Source organism: Orbicella faveolata, unplaced genomic scaffold (assembly GCF_042242905.1).
Source record: "Orbicella faveolata isolate gen_17 unplaced genomic scaffold, um_ofav_v1 contig_12, whole genome shotgun sequence".
NCBI lineage: Eukaryota > Metazoa > Cnidaria > Anthozoa > Scleractinia > Merulinidae > Orbicella > Orbicella faveolata.
In genome coordinates, this window is record NW_028301539.1 from 22,067,426 (window position 1) to 22,087,040 (window position 19,615).

The 19,615-nt window shown below is 41.0% G+C and overlaps 2 protein-coding genes across 2 annotated transcripts; one reads left to right on the top strand and one right to left on the bottom strand.

Annotated features, from left to right (window-relative positions):
- The first annotated feature begins 15 nt into the window (after positions 1–15).
- LOC110059928 (uncharacterized) lies at positions 16–10,755 on the top strand. Its single transcript, XM_020766642.2, has 2 exons — positions 16–153; positions 4,597–10,755. Exons 1-2 carry the CDS (start codon positions 93–95, stop codon positions 8,796–8,798), a joined length of 4,263 nt encoding a protein of 1,420 aa, XP_020622301.2. The 5' UTR covers positions 16–92; the 3' UTR covers positions 8,799–10,755.
- A 2,621-nt stretch (positions 10,756–13,376) lies between these two features.
- On the bottom strand, positions 13,377–15,886 carry LOC149117188 (uncharacterized). The gene has a single exon (XM_089282851.1). It carries the CDS (start codon positions 15,827–15,829, stop codon positions 13,610–13,612), a length of 2,220 nt encoding a protein of 739 aa, XP_089138977.1. The 5' UTR covers positions 15,830–15,886; the 3' UTR covers positions 13,377–13,609.
- Between the last annotated feature and the right edge of the window lie 3,729 nt (positions 15,887–19,615).

A 19,615-nucleotide genomic window follows, 5' to 3' on the forward strand; every position in this document is an offset into this window, starting at 1 on the left:
CGCGTATTTCGTGACTCGCCCAAAGGAAGTTTCGTTTGCGCACCACGCTACGAGTGTTTACTAAGGAAGGAACTTTAATATTGTCAAAGAAAATGCCAAGAAAAAGCTGCCTTCACATAATATTTCTCTTGTTGTTGTGTTTCATCATTCAAGGTGAGGAGTTTAGAAGACGATGTAGGAATTTTTATCAGCATATACAAAATGACATTATACTGCATAATATTCTGGAAAGTGAAACCAAATTGTTTTTATATCTTCGTGTAGGATTGATCGTATATTTTATGTCTTTTGTGTTACGTCATCTTTGCCGGGTACAAAGGGTGGCGATCGTCCTTCAAACAATTACCGTTTCGTAGAATTCTTGTCAAATTTTATGGGCCGCATAGTCTCGATTTTATTGACTTCATTGGCAAAGCAGTGTACAACCCCTACTATGGCATATACATGTGGGGGAAACAAATCGTTGCTCTATCCAGCTGCATGGATTTTATAGTCTTTCTGTTCAAGTTTCTAATCACGATATACCGGCGAGCAGCTGGTGTCTCAGGAGAGACAACTGCTCGCAGGGTAATCACGATAGTGATCAAAGTCTAAAACAGAAATAAAGGCGGAAGTTCCCCTCGTGGGAACTTAAAAGATCCGACAAAGGCAACTTTCAGGGAATTTCGATTATCGCATGAATAATGCCACGAGTTTTAGTATTTTCCGTGAGTCTAGGATTGAAAACATTTCGTGAAGAGAGAATGTATGCTTCCAATCCAAAATAACACAATATGATGTGGTAAGATCCGCAGCCAAGCGAGACTTGCTATTGCGTGTTGTTTGTTGGGAAGACGTCACGCAATCAGTTAAATGATAACTATAATGACCTGATCATAACAAGTGTTCAAACACACTTATCTCTGATTTAATACGCATCAGTTTTATAAAAGTAAAATCAATGTAAAAAGCGAAGCAAAAAACAGTGTCCAATGTTCAACTTAAACGCTTAAACACTTGAATTTCACTGGTGCCCCAACTGTTCTGGTACGGATTTTTTTCCAGTGGTAGACTGAGATTGTGCTTCGGGGTATCATTGACTTTCTCTGGTGTAGACTTCTTATGATGGTACTGGTCAGTGCTGTTTGGCTTCCTGTCTGTGCAGGTACATGTGTGGGTGACTTCCCTGCAGCAACGACAGCTTCATATCCTTCTTTTGTGTGACGTACCGGGGCCTCAATGCCTCTCTGTTTCAGCGTAGTGTATTTCCATATTGCCTTCTACCAGATATGAGTGATCCGATAGCTTTTGAACACGGGCAAGAGGTACCGGCTTCCCAGATTTTGTTTCGCCGTTCGGCCACTCTAACTTCTAGGCCTGTTTCAAGCTCTGGTGGTTCCTTGGCATGGGAGGCGCGGTGGCATCATGGTTAATGCACTCAACTCCAGAGCGAGCGGTCCGGGCTCGAGCAATGGCCGGGAACATTGTGTCGTGTTCTTGGGAAGGACGCTTTACTCTCACAGTGCCTCTCTCCACCCAGGTGTATAAATGACTATCACACTTAATGCTGCGGGTAACCCTGCGATGGACTAGCATGCCATCCAGGGGGAGTAGAAAATCTAATTTCTGACGATTGAGGGACGAATCAGTCGGAAATTGTTATTCTGACAGCACGTTGGAAAGACTCGCGTTGCATCATGGGATGCTTAGGGACTATTTAACGTTTTGGCGGGAGATTTAAGTCATTCTAGGTCGGTCAGTCGTAGTGTTCGCCCACTTTATTTTTTAGGATTAGTTTTCGATTTGATCAACTTTTGTAAATAATTGTAGAATACTCTTTCCTCCGGGTCTCGTGCTGCTGCATTAGAGGAAGAATACGTTTCCATATATTTTTTGGCCACATATAAAGGGCGTGTTTTTTTATTATTATTTACTGGTTTTTCGTACCTGGACTGACTACCCAAGCAATTTTGTGGTGGTGTTTTTCGTTCTAATTCTTAGAACCATTAGTTAATTTTGTGGGGCAAACATTAGGATACATTGAATCTGATGGCTGACTGACGCATCCTCAATAAACTTTTCACATGAGTGTTTCGTGTGAGTGTAGTCAGAATTACTCCTAGTCGCTTCATGCTACAGAAACCGGGATAAGCTCCGGCCTGATGGGCCACTTGGCTCGTATGCAGGCTTAAATACAACCTATACTAGTTCCTCGGCACTTCTATCCTGATTGCTCTTGTCCATTTGCCCCTTGGTCTTCAATTTCTCCTTATGGCACCTTCTCCTTCTCTGGGATACAGAAGATTTACTGACATGGGTAACAGCGTCTAGCGTGCGTGTTGTTCGTGACATCAGTCTCTGTACTGGACTAGAGTTCAAACGCTCTGTTGGTGTTTTCCGTTGATCTAACAATACCAGCCAACCGCCAGCTACGCAGTCTACCGTGCGCTTTCTTGAAAATCTTCTTTGCTACACTTACTGCAGTTTCGGCCTTGCCATTGGATTTGGCATGTCTGGGTGATGATGTCACATGCTTGAAATGTCATTATCTAGAAAATTCTGTGAACTCTCAGCAGGACCGTTGTCGGTAACTGCTCTTTTAGGAACTCTACGATGTAGATCGCAGTTGCGCCAACATCTTTGACATCTGAGTAGCTTTCTGAAAGTAAAATGTATTCCTTGGGATTCAGGGCAAGATCTGCACATATCTTCGTCAAACGCCTTGGTGTGTTGCTCGGACCATACAAATTGGCCATGGTGAGGTCTCTCAGGACTGTACCACTTCAGATAGCCTTGGTGGAAATTTGGTCAGATAATCGCTAAAACCGAGTAGACTCAGAGTCTTGCATGTGAGCTTGGGCATGTCGTTCACCGCATAGACTTTGCCCAAATCTGCCTCGAGACCATCCTTGCTGATGACATGGCCCATGAACCTAACTTGTGGAGTTTTTTGAGATTTTCATCATGGCTAGCATCTGCTTCCTCCTAAGTGTCTCCATGTCTAATTTCAATTTCCCTAGATCGGCAAGTTTCTTGCGCAGCTTACACGCAAATTGTTTCGGTGTACTGATCTTAAAGGTGGATACACCTCAAGGTTTCACGAGTGAACCATCCAGCAAGTTGAGCCTCAACTAACTGCTTCTCAGCGGTGGATCTCCTGTTTGGTTTATATGACGGCTAGATCGCGGAGACTCATCATCTTGTAAATGGCGCCGGTGTCCACCTGATATTCTAACTAGATGTGGTATAACTTTTCTATGTCAGAGAAGATTATCAGTGGCGTTGAATTGCTTGCCTGGTGTTTTCACACTGGAGACTTGTTCGATATGGAAGAGCGGATCTTCATTATCGGTCACTTCATCCTGAGATGTATCTGTTTCTTCTGTGTCTTGTTGCACTCATTTATGCCCTTTTTGTGCTGTCCTCTCTCGTGCTGGCTTGTTTTATATCGTGACAAACATGCAAAATGATTTTGCTTCGAGCAAACGAGACATTTTTGGCCATACGCTTCACAGTTCGTCTTTCCTGTGTTTCTTGTGGTCGATCCACCACATCTGCTGGAATTCTTCTTCGCGTCCTTCGTTTCCTTTACGTCCTTTGTACCTTCCTTTTTTTCGCGTTATTTGTTTGTTCGTTGCCCACAGCGTTGACTTGCTCGTCCGTTGGGGTCTGATCCTGTTTCATGGAATCGAGCTGTTTGGTTGCGGCCTCATTCGACTTGTAGATATCAAGTGTCTTATCCAGGTTCAATTCCTCTTCTTTGAGTAGTCGCAGTATTGGAGCTTTGTCTCGGATCCCAGTTACGATCCCATATCTTATCATCTCGTTGATCTTCACTATTTGCCGCCGTACTACAGCCCAGCCGTACCATATCTTAAAGTCCCTAATCTTTCCACTCCTGCGTAAAAAGCTGCCCGTTTTTGACTGGAGAAACTGTAGAGATTTTGGAAGAATAACGTTGCATAACTCAGGACGTCCTGAAACTGAATCTTCAGCTAAAACTCACTAAATTTGAAACGAGTTTGCCAAAAAAAAAGTGTTAAGTTACGTGACCAAACAATTGTCCAAACAAATGACGCAATTTTATTTGAACCCCGTTAACATTGAAGAGTTGTCACAAAGTTCTGCAGTTACTGTTTGAGAGTAATTTAAGTACTGAATAAGTTTCAAATTAGCTCTGACACTATGCTGTAATATATCAAACACGAAAGACCGTGTTTGACCATATTTCGAAACAGCGAAAAGGGAATTGAAAATACGACGCGCAGCGCAGTATTTTTGACGAACTTCGTGGCGTTTGGAAAGGTGGTCAAACATTGTATTGAGTGTTTGATATATCTTCTCAATCGAAACTAAAACTAACGAGAAAATGGAGAAATAAAATCATAAAAATCTATGCCAATTAAGATCAGATATCAAAACACCGTCACAGCCAGGATTTCCTTTGTTTAAACTTGAAGAATTATTGTTGAGTTTGAGAAGGGCACTTCATACATTATCAGTTTGGAAGTTTGCATAAATTGTAAATAATTTGTAAGTTTAGAAGACAAAATAGCTACCCTAACAAAGTCTTATCATGTGACATAGACAATATCTGTGTTTTACCAATCCTTACAGCTCCTGTTTCTAGAGGAACAGACTGGTACATTTCCCGTGAATCAGGTAACGACAGTTGGCCATGTGATAGAACAAAACCATGCAAACACATTTGGAAGGCGGTCACCAGGGCGTCCAGCAAGGACTACATTTACGTGGACGGCACAAACACTGACAACGATCCCTACACCTGCCAATCAGAAACTCCACCTCATCCGGGAATTTACATCAACAAGAGCCTCTCTCTGGTAGGATTCGGTCCCAAACCTCCTCACATACGATGCTCTGAGGGTTTGACGTTTAATGGTTCTGATGATGCGCAGCAGATGCATATCACCTTATCAGGTCTGTTCCTGGACGAGGGCTTGGTGTATTTTCAGGATTCGTCGGTTAACGTCGACAGATGCAAATTTGAAGGAAGTAAACATGGTGTACAGTTCTTAATTACCACGAAGATGGTTTCAAACATTCAAATTACAAATTCAGTTTTTGTTAAGAATAGTGAGTGTGTCTCAGTTGTTATCAACAAAACAATCAACCTATCAGAGGCTGTCCACGTAGTTTTCACAGTGAAACATTCCTCTTTTCATGGTAATGTCATAACAGATCAGGGAAGCTGTGTGTCTTTCCATGAGTCATCTGATAATAAACATTCTGTAAGTCTTAACATCACGCTGGAAAATGTCACGTTTATCCACAACAAGTTCAGTACGAAAGGTCTTGTTTTTTTAGATATGGAAAATGCCACCCAGGATATTCACTTTCAAAATGTGACGTTTATGAGCAACAATGCCTTATCAGACCGAGATGTTTCTTCGGGCTACGGTCACAGTGAATGTATTGTTCACAGCAGCATTGTAAGTGTTGTTGTTAATGCAAGCAGCTTCACAGGTCAGCAAGCTCGATCATTCAATGTAAGCGCAAGAAAAATTTCATTACAGATTAATAACTCTAGTTTTCGTGGTCACGAAGTCGAAGGAAATGGCGGAGTCATTTACCTGAGGGGAAGCGACCATTGTGTACTTAAAGTTTCGGAGTCAAATTTTACTAACGCTTACGGTTCTTCGGAGGGTGGTGCTGTCTTCATTACGGCTCTCACTGCATCAGTACAACTGCATCATACTACTTTTTCCAACTGCACATCTTTAGGAACAGGGGATGTATTCATTCATACGATGTCACGGGAAATGAGTGCAGGATATGCTTTGCATTTGATTGTGGAGAATTCCCGTTTTGTGGGTTGTAGATCGAATGATATCGGTGGACCCATAAGTGTCCTGTATGAAAGCCAAGTCAAGATAAGCATCAGCAGCAGCCATTTTATTTCCAATTATGCTGCAAATGGAGGAGCTATAAGTCTGTTACCGTTTAGGATAGGTGATAAACACTGGAAGAGCAAGCCCAGCCAAGTAACAATAAAAAACTCAACATTTTTCCGCAACCGTGTAGTAAGCGGCGGTGCAATATATTTGGTAGTAAATAATCAAAGTACTCTAATCCTTGAAAATGTCATCATGGAGTCAAATAGAGCGGAGGGGACTGGAGGCGCAGCTGCGATCAGCCCAATTTTTGCGTTGAAGATACTCCATTCCCGATTTTTGAAGAATAAAGCTAATGAAATTGGTGGAGCGTTCACAGTTAGTGATGTAAACACACTTGAAATAAAGGATTCACTCTTTGACGGGAATATCGCTTTGAATCTTGTGTTCGGCGGACCTATGGAGTTTGGTGGAGCACTATATATCAGTTGTGGCTTAATCACCACGCTTATTGTAATCACGAACACGACATTCAAGAATTGTTCAGCGGAACAAGATGGAGGTGCTATATACCTTGCCCATGAAGGTAATGTCAGTCTGGTGATAAGAAGGTCTCGTTTTGTGGAAAATCTATCATTACAATCAAGTGGAGGGGCACTGTCAATACAATTACCTCAAGACAATGATAAAAATCCAGGGTGTGTCCAACAAAAAGTTAAATCAGCCAGTCAGAGAAATGACGATGATTATGATGAAGAATTTGCTTTATTGGTTTCCAAAAATCACCTGAGTTTTGAAGACATCACGTTTGAGAGGAATGCTGGGGTTGTCGGTGGTGCTGTGTATCTATCGAATGGAAAAGCGACATTTATAAATTGTTCTTTTACCGATAACTTTGCTTCATCTCAAGGTGGCCATATATACACAGTAGAGGGATCCGCGAGTCTTATCATACAAGGAAGCCTTTTCCAGCAAACCACGAAAACATTGCAGCTATTCACAATGAACTACTCCAAGGCTTCGTTTTTTCATGTAGAAAGTTCAGGACCATTTAAAGTATACAACACGACAATGAATGTCAGAGCATACGGTGTTAAAAATCCACTCATGTTAGTAGCAAACGGTAGAGTGATAGACCTTGGAGATGACAGTCTCACAAAGTTTTATTGCCCAGTTGGAAGTCAGATGGAAATTCTTCGTTTTACTCAAGAATTCACGACTCAGGTTAACAAAACACCATGTAAAATTAAAATCACCACACTTGAACTAAGCTGTTCGCCATGTGAAGGGAACTCCTACAGCCTACAGCGCGGCTATGCGCTAGGTTCCAGGTTAGCGGTAGGATTTCAATGTCTTCCATGCCCGTTTGGAGCGAATTGTACACAAAATATTTTAGCCAAGCGTAACTTTTGGGGTTATAAAGAACAGAAAAATCCACTATCGCTTCATTTTATCATGTGCCCTGCGGGTTATTGTAGTCCTCCTCAAGAAGCGAACTTTCCAGAATACAATGGTTGTCAGGGCAACCGTTCTGGCGAATTATGTGGACGCTGTGATGATGGCTACACGGAGACACTTTACTCTACAAAGTGCAGACCATCGCATCAGTGCAAAGATTATTGGTTCTGGCCAGTGGCTTTATTTTATGTATCGTTCATGGCATTGTACTTCATATTTACGCCTCCTATTGTCCCCTGGATCAAGCGCCAAACCTTGTGGTTCAAAGAAAACAATGCAGTGAACCAAGATTATAACTTTGACAAAGGTTATCTGAAGATTCTCTTCTACTTTTATCAAGCAGCAAATCTTCTCGTCGTTTCCAGCTCGTCACAACATGTCATTAAAACTAATCTTATCAATCCAATTGTTGGGTTCTTCAACTTCAAGTCATATTCTGTTGGATTCATTTGCCCATTTGCTGGCCTCAGGGTGGTATCTAAGCAGTTCTTTTCTGCTTCTTGTGTGTTTTGCACAATGTTCATGGTTTGCTTCTTTTATGTTCTGCATTGCGGAATTCAGAGGTTTCGAGGTCAGGGAGCCCCTTCTGTTGGCCCCTATGTTGGCGGTATCTTGCAAACCTTGTTGCTAGGATACACAACTTTAGCTACAGTAAGCTTCAGTCTGCTACGCTGTGTTCCCATTGGCTCAGAGAAGCGTTTGTTTTATGATGGTAACCATGTTTGTTTTCAGTGGTGGCAATACATTTTGGTAGGATTTGTCTGTACATTTGTGATACCCTTTGTGTTTGTGCTGCTTTGGGGTACTTATAAGTTGTACGGTAAGACTCTGTCTGTGTGGAAGTTTCTCTTGGCTTGTTTCTTGCCGTTGCCATCGTTAATCTACTGGTTGTTCATCTCCTTCTGTCAAGTACTGCGCAATCCAGTGAACGAGGTGTCGACTCCACAACAGATGTCATTGAATTCTGTAGAGAGGGTTCTTTACGATTCTTTTAAAAGACCGGAGGAGGGTCGAAAATTATCTCTGAGCTGGGAAGGTATTATGATCGGCCGACGGTTGATTCTTGTTGTGATGAAGTCTTTCGTGAATAATCCGATGCCTCGTCTTCTCATCATGAGTCTGTTTTGCTTTCTATTTCTTCTCCACCACCTCGTGGCTCAGCCATTTCGCGATAGTCTTGCTAACGCGGCAGAAACCATTTCTTTGCTGTCTATTGCCATTTTGGGAATGGTGAACTTGTTTTTTGCTTCTTTTTTGTCGTTGGCAGTTCCTTTCAACGATCATTTCAGTTCTTGGTGGAACGTCTGTGAAGGAGTGGAAGTGGTGATCCTGTGTTTGGTACCAGCTGTGTGTGGGCTCGTTGTGGTCATTGCTATTTTGTCTCAGTTGTGCCGGTTAACTGTTGTGGTTTGTCGTCTTTTGTGTAACTTTTGCTGGATTTGTTTTCGTTCTAGATATAGCAGCCAGAACGACGAGCCGAAACCATTATTGGCTCCAGTGGGTTGAACTATGTATAGCAGTCGTTGGCATTTCCGATCATCAAAGCCAAGGGATCGGTTCTCTTGTAGTAAAGACTCTTCTACATGCAAAGTCTATCCTTGTTGATTGCTTATAAACTTACCGAATTAAGTTCAGTTCTAGGGTGTCATAATACAGTGTTTTCTGGACTATATACTCAGTAGAGTTTTGCCGGTGTTCTCTTGATCAAACTGATGTGAATACGACGCCAGTTATTAGAAATACTCGACTGAAGTTTGGCATGATTTCGTTTTTTCGCGCAGTCGTTATGTTCATGGAAAACGCAAACAAAAGGGGTCAAAATCAGGAAAAACGTGAATTTTGCTGATGGCTATATCTTTAACCATGCTGTATGGCATTCATTTGTCGGTGCATTTAGTATTATATAAAAATATGATTTAAAATGTTTTTGCAATTTTACTCGCAATCAAACATATAATTTTTTTTATTCTCGTATATTCCATTTGCATACAGTTTAGTTGAAGATATTCAATTGGTTCCTTGTAAACATACCGAAGGCTCAGTTTTAACAGTTTGTATCTCACCTAAGATAAAGTTTTTGATTATAGCAGTCCGTTGTTTTTCTGGCCCGGGTTGTTTGAAAGGTGGATAAAGCTATCCACCGGATAAATCACTTATCCAGTGCGTAATATGGTTTGTTTTGTTAACACTTATCCACAAGAGAGAGATTTATCCGGTGATAGCTTTATCCAGCCTTCGAACAACCGGGGCCCGATTTATAATATCTATCAGCAACACGCTAATGGTTTAAAAGAAAATAGTTGTAAACTTTCTAATTCGTAAACTATCTTTAGCCTCCATCTTCATACTATCTTTCTGGTCTAATCAGTATAACGATGGTAAAGTGATACCGGAATATAACTACTCAATAACTTGTACCAGAAACTCATTATGGGTTTCTGCTTGTACATTAGACGCATAATGCATATTATCCCATTAACCTTTTATCCTGAGTAGACGTAATAATAAGTTTATTTTCGTTTTAATTTCGGACAACAAAGTGTCCGAAAATGAATTAATTGTCCGAAATTTGCAAGCGTCCGAAATATTTACAGTACAGTATGAAACTTAGAGGTAGCTCCAAAGCTCTTAGTTTCCTTTATGCCGGGCTTTATGGAGCGAACTCTAGTTGAGACACTGCTTGACATACGTAACGGCTTGATAGAAATTGTGTTATTTTCTCGTCGGTGTATTCATAAAACCTTAAGGCTGCGAATTTTCACAGATGTTGTTCCAGTCGAATTCGTCTTTTGCAGACATAAATTTATTTTAGCTGTTTCAGCAACGTGTCCGAAATTGTTGTCCGAAATTTTTCCGAACTGAATGAGATATAAAGTGTCTGAAAATTTAACGCTTGAAATAAAACGTCTGAAATTGTTTTGCAAGTACAGTATAACATATTTAGGTAAAGTGTACATACGAGCCAAGAAGCCCAGCAGGCTGGAGCTTATCCCAGTTTCTGTAGCGTGAAGTGACTAGGAGTATTTCAACTCTCCCCTGGATGGGATGCTAGTACATCGCAGGGTTACCCCCAGCATGAAGTTCGCTGGTGCCCAATTGTACACCTGGGTGGAGAGACGCGCTGTGAGAGTAAAGTGTCTTGCCCAAGTACACAACTCAACCAGGGCTCAAACCCGGAGAGTTCAAACCAGAGACGAGCGCACTAACCGTGAGGCCACCGCGCCCCCACATACCTTGCACAAAGGTAATTATTAAAACAACGAGAGTCGTGGTTTGGTGCATTTTGTAGTGATAAAAAAGTGTATATATGTCGTGGAAGACTTTGACAAAATAGTGAAATCCAACATGGCGGATCGAAGGAAGTAAACTTATTGACGTCTGGAGGATGAAATAACAAAAAACATGTTCATTTTGTAGAAAAGTAATTTTCACATTTCTCATTAAAACAACAACAACGAAAAAACCGTAGGAGTTTTATTCACTCACCCTTGTACCACGGTGGGGGGTACGAGTTTGCATAATACGGGTTCGAGGGTTAAAGAGCTTTTATAATAATAACAATTATAATAATAATAATAATAATACTAATACTAATACTAATACTAATACTAATACTAATACTAATACTAATACTAATACTAATACTAATACTAATACTAATACTAATACTAATACTAATACTACTACTACTACTACTAATAATAATAATAAGACGAAATATAAGTGATAGAAAGCGACGTTTCGGTGCATGTTGCACCATTATCAAGGTTACATAATTAAAGATAAAAAGCGGTTTGTGAAGAGGCTAAGTTGAAGCGAATTTGCATAAAAGAGTGCCACGCTAATTACATGAATACTTTAGCACGAAGACAATCAGACTTAGCCTTAACCTCTTCACAAACCGCTTTCTGTCTTTATGTATTATGTAACCTTGATAATGGCGCAAGATGCACCGAAGCGTCGCTTTCTATCAAAGTCTATATTTCTTGTCTCATGTATTTCCAAATCGTTTCTTATAATAATAATGATAATAATAATAATGATGATAATAATAATGATGATGATGATGATGATGATGATGTTGATGATGATGATGATGATGATGATGATGATAAGCCGAATGTGGGGCATGAGAACGGAAACGATACCAGTTATCATTGGAGCACTTGGAGCTATCAAAAAGGGACTAGGAACTTATCTTGGAAGAATTCCCGGCCAATTAAGCATCAGTGAACTACAAAAGATAACCTTGCTAGGTACAGCACACATTTTGAGGAGGGTGCTATCAAGCTAAAAACTGGCTATCCCCTAGTGCCCCAGGACCATGGTTTGGTCTCGGTCCTAAGGACTCTGAGCAAACATTACGTGAGGACGACAATAATAATAATAATAATAATAATAATAATAATAATAATAATAAGTAAACGAAATTGCGTAACTCGCTCGTCTACTTTTTCTCATGATTTCGTCTTATCCAGCAAAAACCCTGCGCTCATAATAATAGAGAAATGTTTCCTTTCCAATATCATTTTGACTTAATCAGTTTCCATCCAGTTAAACTTAACAAAATTGTGAGATCCAACATGGCAGATCAAACAAAGTGCGTTAGCTTAATGACGGCATGTGACGTCTATGACGTCAAAAATAAAGAATCTTGTCTGTACGCCAAGCTTAGAGATATCTATTATGATTAAACGCAAATAATTTTCGTATTTCTCAATACAAAGAAACGTTAGGCATTACATTCACTTACCCTTGTACCACGGTGGGGGGATGAGTTTGCTTGTAAGTCCAAGGGTTAAGACATGTGAGATAAGGAAATCTCGTGATTAACTCGCCTTGTTTTTCTTGTGATTTCGTTTGCTATTTGGGAAAAACCCTTTGTTCATAGAAATAGGAAAAAAAAATCTCGCGTCTAACCAGCCTGGTTTTCTCTCGACTTCATTTACTCTTCAAGGAAACACTGCACGTAAACACTTTGCTCATGATCATAGTAATAGAAGACAAACTTGCTTGGTTTTCCAAGAGAGTTCCCACATTCAAACCTGCACTGCGTTTGATTTTTGTTTCGAAAATCTCGCCAATAACTCGTTGACAGTTCTTTGTACGGTGACTAACTCGCATGATTTCCAAGAGCCTTTTCCTTTATTTCAATAACACCGCGTTGATATTAATACAGAATTAAAATCTCGTAAATAACTCACCTGATTTTCCACGAGTTTTCCGTAGACATGTCGTGTATACTCTTAATTTGGAAATCGTCTGATTACAAGCAGTGAGTTGGTTTCGAAGGAGCTTGAACCAGCTATGTACGCAACATGGCAAGACCAAGCTTCACTCGTGCTGCACTTTACATCTTGTTGTGTATCGTTCTTAAAGGTACGTTTTCTTGGCATAGAACACAAAGATAGGTCGCTGTAATAAAATGCACATTGTCACGGTACACATGAAGGTAACAGTTTCTTGATTCTCTGACGCGGAAGAAAACAAACGAGAAAACGGCAAGCAGAGTTTAAGGTATTCGTAGATCATATTCACCTGTAAAGAAGTCATTCAACTCTGCATTAACAGTGATTTGGTGATTTGATCTTGTGTTTGCCATGCAAATTTTTGTGGGGTCAAATTATAATCATATTCATCTTTTAAGTTCTATTTTTAACCTTACGCGATGTAGCAAGTTTGAACAGTTTTCTAATCACTGTAGTTCAATATTTGTTCAAGGAGTTGTGCGAATCTACTTGGAGGAAGGCTGCATTTCCAGAATGTAAAAACACTGATTTTGTCGGAGTATTTGAAATTGCGACGTCACGAGCTACAAAGTGTAGTTAACGCCACCTTTAGTACAATGTATAAGTTAGAGAAGTGCATTATGAAGGGCAAACAGTAACGGAGATGAAATGAAGTATTCAAAGTAAATGAAGTGGAAGTTTTGATTTTTAAGGACCTTTAGTTTATTACTGTTATAAACATGCACTGCTTTGATACTAGCAGAGAATATCTCGCGAATAACTCGTCGAGTTTTCTAAGAGATCTCTCCCAGATTCAGGTAATTCAACATTTCCTTTACGTTTCTTATAAGATTAAATTTGGAAATACAGTTAACAATAAAGATTAGCGAAAAAACTGAGCAACGACGTTTCGGTGTCATCCTGGCACCATTTTCAAGTTAAAAAATATTTGTGCGAAAAGTAAACTAATTTATACCAATGGTAGAGGTGCGAAATTGAATAAATTAAGATTAAGATAGCTGTTCAATGTTCATGTTCATTCCAATGAGGTGTCAAACACTGGTAATGAGTTCAGTGTCTGTTCAAAGCCTAAACAAATACTTTTGCGCGAATGGAGTCTGACTGTGTGTTAAGGCTCGGTTTCTTCTTGCGAATCCACAACATTTCGTGGATCAAGCAATCGAACTTTCCCTGACATTTCTTTAGGATCTTAAAGTTGTTAGTCAGGTCACCAACTGTATCAACTCGGTGTTCATTTTGAAGGTGTTTTCCGATGGCGGTAAATCGGTGTTCCTCAATGCGCTTGTAAAGATGACGGCTAGTGTAACCGACGTATTCTGCATCACACAGATCACATATATAGTTATAAACAACGCACTGTTGATTGATCAAAGGTGGTTTTGGCTCTTGTACTTTGAGATCATCGCCAATTTTACGGCTTCTGAACACCGGCTGTAGTTTGTGATCAAGTTTATTACTCAAGTCCGAGAGATGTTTCTTTACTATGTCCGCTGATTTCTGGTCTTTAAAAGGCAGGACAATGCGGTAGATATTCTCTGTTGGAGGCGTCGATCTTGTGTCTGGTGACATCACTGAATTAACGAAACGGGTGATGGTGGAGTTCACAAGAGAATCTGAGTACTTGAGGTTAGAAAAGATCAGTTTAAGGCGTTCGCATTCTGTTGAGAATAGTTCCCATGTTGAGGACAAGCGGTAAGCACGGTTTAACATGGTTTTAACTAAAGATCTTTTATAGCGGTTGTCGACATGACTTTGGTGGTGTAAGAGGAGACCAGTGTTTGTGGGTTTACGGTAAACACTTGTTACCAGCTTGCAGCCCTTCTTGCATATTTCAATGCCGACAAATGGTAGTTTACCGTTAGATGCGATCTCCATGGTGAAGGATATGGATGGATGACAGTTGTTCAAAGTCTTCAGAAAGGCTTCTGCGGTTGGTATGTCTTTCATTGTGGCTAGTGTATCATCCACGTAGCGTCTGTAGAAGTCTGGCAACTTGTTCTCGTTTTGTAGCTTTTCCTCGATAGAACAAAGAAAAGTATTGGCCATTAGGGGACCCAAGGGAGAGCCCATCGCTACTCCATCAATTTGTCGGTAGAGTTGACCGTTAAATTGAAATAGCTGGTCCTTTGTTGCTACTGACAACAGTTCAATTAGATCAGCTTTGCTGATATTTAGATGGTGTGTTTTGTTGAACCAGTTGTCAACAAAAGCTCTATCAGCAAGGATCTCGATGGTTTCTTGTAGTGGGACGTTCGTAAATAGCGAAGAGACATCATAAGATACTAGGATGTCAGATTCGTTGAGGCTCAGATTGCGAATCTCATCAGCGAAGGAAAATGTGTCAGATATTGTGTAGCTGTTGATCGACAGGGGCTTCAGTTTATCGTCGAGCCATTTCGCGAGGGCGAAGTTGTAAGTACTTGTGGCGGATAGAATGGGCCTCATCGCCAGTTTTTCTTTATGAGTCTTTGGCAGACCATAAAGATGGGCGAGTCGTGATCCTTTCGGGCAAACTGAGTCGGCAATCTGTTTTGGGAGAATTTTGCGCACGACAGATTCAAGGTGTTTCTCTTTCTGCAGTAAAGGGTGGTAGTTTTTGAGCGGTCGTCCACGCGTCTTGGGTCTCTCCAAACTTACGGCGGTAAATTTAGCTGTATCGTTGATGGAAGATTCACTCAAAAGGCGAACATATTCTGCCTTATCCATAACAACTACTCCTGTACCTTTATCTGGTTTCGTGATTACGATGTCATCTCTTCGTTTTAGTTGCTCAATAGCTCTTTGTAGCGCTTTCGGTGGTTTGGGGGCTTTGCACTCGATGTAGTTAAGTGCGATCGATCGAAGGGTCGCCGCAGCTAATTCCTTCTTATCATCGGATAATGAAGGCTCCAGTTGCCAGAAGGCTTTCTCGAAGCTAGCTTGAATGTCCACTGAAGAGATGCGTTGCGGCAAGGAAAACTTCAAACCTCGACACAGAACAAGCTTCTGGAAGAATGAAAGCTTGTAGGAGGAAATGTTCTGGATATGTTTGTCCACATCGTGATCTTTGTTTAGCAGCTTCATGATTTTGTTGATATGGCCGCTCATCATTTTCTCATAGTGCTTTTTGCGGAGGTTAACCATCGTTCTCAGGATGCACATGTATTGGAGCGATGAACAATTCCGGCGTATTTCAACGTAGATTCCGTTAAGTTCCTTCTTCAGTGTCGCATTTTGCTTTACTTTTGCCCTTAGTTCTTCTGCGATGACATTAGTTGAAAATTGCTCGGAAGCCTTTGACCATTTCATATGCTTTGTTTGATCAACTTTGGCGAAGGTAGGAGTTAGTTCGAAATTCTGGCAAAGCTGAAGAAACTGGATGGCTCCATCGCATTAGATTTGTTTCTTGCTGCAGTCTTCAAGTCGCCTGAAGTACTGCAGCTGGTTTTCGCGTTGTAAAATTCTTATAAGATTAAATTTGGAAATACAGTTAACAATAAAGATTAGCGAAAAAACTGAGCAACGACGTTTCGGTTAGAGCTTTTGTTGACAACTGGTTCAACAAAACACACCATCTAAATATCAGCAAAGCTGATCTAATTGAACTGTTGTCAGTAGCAACAAAGGACCAGCTATTTCAATTTAACGGTCAACTCTACCAACAAATTGATGGAGTAGCGATGGGCTCTCCCTTGGGTCCCCTAATGGCCAATACTTTTCTTTGTTCTATCGAGGAAAAGCTACAAAACGAGAACAAGTTGCCAGACTTCTACAGACGCTACGTGGATGATACACTAGCCACAATGAAAGACATACCAACCGCAGAAGCCTTTCTGAAGACTTTGAACAACTGTCATCCATCCATATCCTTCACCATGGAGATCGCATCTAACGGTAAACTACCATTTGTCGGCATTGAAATATGCAAGAAGGGCTGCAAGCTGGTAACAAGTGTTTACCGTAAACCCACAAACACTGGTCTCCTCTTACACCACCAAAGTCATGTCGACAACCGCTATAAAAGATCTTTAGTTAAAACCATGTTAAACCGTGCTTACCGCTTGTCCTCAACATGGGAACTATTCTCAACAGAATGCGAACGCCTTAAACTGATCTTTTCTAACCTCAAGTACTCAGATTCTCTTGTGAACTCCACCATCACCCGTTTCGTTAATTCAGTGATGTCACCAGACACAAGATCGACGCCTCCAACAGAGAATATCTGCCGCATTGTCCTGCCTTTTAAAGACCAGAAATCAGCGGACATAGTAAAGAAACATCTCTCGGACTTGAGTAATAAACTTGATCACAAACTACAGCCGGTGTTCAGAAGCCGTAAAATTGGCGATGATCTCAAAGTACAAGAGCCAAAACCACCTTTGATCAATCAACAGTGCGTTGTTTATAACTATATATGTGATCTGTGTGATGCAGAATACGTCGGTTACACTAGCCGTCATCTTTACAAGCGCATTGAGGAACACCGATTTACCGCCATCGGAAAACACCTTCAAAATGAACACCGAGTTGATACAGTTGGTGACCTGACTAACAACTTTAAGATCCTAAAGAAATGTCAGGGAAAGTTCGATTGCTTGATCCACGAAATGTTGTGGATTCGCAAGAAGAAACCGAGCCTTAACACACAGTCAGACTCCATTCGCGCAAAAGTATTTGTTTAGGCTTTGAACAGACACTGAACTCATTACCAGTGTTTGACACCTCATTGGAATGAACATGAACATTGAACAGCTATCTTAATCTTAATTTATTCAATTTCGCACCTCTACCATTGGTATAAATTAGTTTACTTTTCGCACAAATATTTTTTAACTTGAAAATGGTGCCAGGATGACACCGAAACGTCGTTGCTCAGTTTTTTCGCTAATCTTTATTGTCCTTTACGTTTAGAGGAAAATTAGTGACTAACTCGTATGGTTAACCCCGAGATTTCTTTTAAACACCGCATTGATATTAATAGAGAAAATGTCGTGATGGGAGGGGTATCATTACGTTTCTGTTGAGTGTAACGTAAGGTAACTTTGTTTAAAGACAGGGGAAAATTCCTTCAGCCTTCCTTTCGGCCAGGCTCCTCTTGGAACTAGGTCTGGTGGGAGGGGGAGGGAGGGGGGGGGGGGAAGGAGGGAGGGGTCTCCCATGTGAAAAAGTCGGGGTTGCTCGTTCGAATTTTAAATTAAAGCCTTTAAGGGGACCATACCTAGTGTGAAGAACACCCTTAAAACGGACATGACAGCGTTTTGTATAATTTCTTCGAGTGCAACCCTAAAAGATAACTTGACGGCTAAATATAGTAGCGTTTCGTCCGGAACACCGTAAGTGAGAGATCATCGTCTCTTGTTGAATCCAAATCCGCCTTCCGCCCTGTCGGTCCGTTTAAAGATTGATCCGGACATTCACTTTTACCGTTCCGCTGCTATCGGCAAACATGTCGTCGAAGTTGGACATATTTGCGGGGCAAGAAATCCACTCCCTTATCAAATACATAACGTAAATTCTCGGTTGAAACTCCGAGTTAGAAATTTCTGTATTAACATTTACAGCTGGCGGGGTTATTTACGCGTACGACAGCCCATAACGAGAGGACATCAAGATAAGTAATTCCATTGGATACGTGTAATTAGATTGATTGTTATACATTGAACTCACTATCTCTTTTCTGATTGGCCGAAAACGTACAGTGAATTTTCGAAATCAGCAACTGTGACGTCATCTCTGCAGATTATCAAGGACACTCAAGGTCACGGGTAATCCTGTCAAGTTCGCGCGCTTTGTGTTGCTTGCCGCCAGTGAAGAAGCAAAAACATGACTTCCATTTTTTTTCGTCCAATGTATAATAAAACAATTATTAGATTCGGTTTTTGTGACATCCAGAATAATCAAGGTCTCGGCAACAGTTATCAGCCTCAGCCTTAGGCTTCGGCTGATAAACCCTACCTCGACCTCGATTATTCTGGATATCACAAAAACCTCCGTCATCCAATAATTGTTTAAAATTTACACCGAAAAATCACTCGGCCGTGAAAGTTCAAACTCTCTGGCTTAGTCGGTAGTCCCTCTTTTCGCGCGCTTCTCGCCCCCAGGATTTCGCGTGGCCATAATCGGTAGTTATTTGGTATTTTCATGAAATGGGCCCGGATGGCTACAAACTTTAGCCGCACCTAATACTGGCGCAAGCAAAACGATTATCCTCGACGTCAATTTTGTATTCCAAAAGTCCTGATACAAGCCCAAAATGCACAATAAACAAACGCTACATTCCGCCAGAACTTGTGCGAGAAAGGACTACAGCTGCAGGCAAATACGTTTAGCCAGGGTAATGGGCTCCTGCTCTTGCTAGCAACAAAGTAAATATCAAGGTTATTCGGCCCATAAAACTCGAAGTCTAGCTAAGTGAGGGTGTCAGTAAAAGATACCCTCCCCTCCCCACTGCTTTTCACAGCTGGCCACCAGCAAACCACCAGCAGATAGGCCAGTGCCTGGGCGATGTCCTCACCCCGGCCTTGACGGTTTCCTCCTGGGATTAGACCGGTTGGCAAGGCCTCGGTTCGGGCTTGGCCCGAACAGCGAGCATGTTTTTTTTTTTCAAATCGCTCAGATTCCTTTCCTTGATCTACTTGGAATTAACTTCATTTGCTACTGAGAATCCATCGCTACATGGCACTCTGCAAACATTGTGGCCATTTTTCAATTAGCGAAATGCAAAAAATGTTTGCGCGGAATAACGTACACAAAAAATACTTGCAGAAACGTAGCCACCCTCATAAACTCCGTTTGCAGTATATTAAAGCTTAAAGTGCGACAACCTGATAAAAAACTTAAGGCTCTCTTGATCGAATGAAGATTTACGGGCTGTCAACAATTTTTTGGTATTGTTTTGATAATTTTTTCGCACGAACTGGCCTAAACCCCCTGTGTGTGTCGCCTATTTTTGGACCAGTATTAGTGGTTCTTCTAACGTTTTTGGAAATAACCATGTCATTTCTACATCGTATGAAGTTAAGGTTCCATGTTTTGCACCTTTAAAGGACACGTTTTTGGACCTGTCACAAATTTTTAAAGTTTAATTATCATAGC

Bases quoted from the DNA above. Each gene is read 5' to 3' on its own strand.
- LOC110059928 (XM_020766642.2), top strand. From the start codon at position 93: ATGCCAAGAAAAAGCTGCCTTCACATAATATTTCTCTTGTTGTTGTGT. The intron at 154-4,596 runs GTGAGGAGTTTA...CAATCCTTACAG, and splicing joins GTTGTGTTTCATCATTCAAG to CTCCTGTTTCTAGAGGAACA.
- LOC149117188 (XM_089282851.1), bottom strand. From the start codon at position 15,829: ATGAAATGGTCAAAGGCTTCCGAGCAATTTTCAACTAATGTCATCGCA.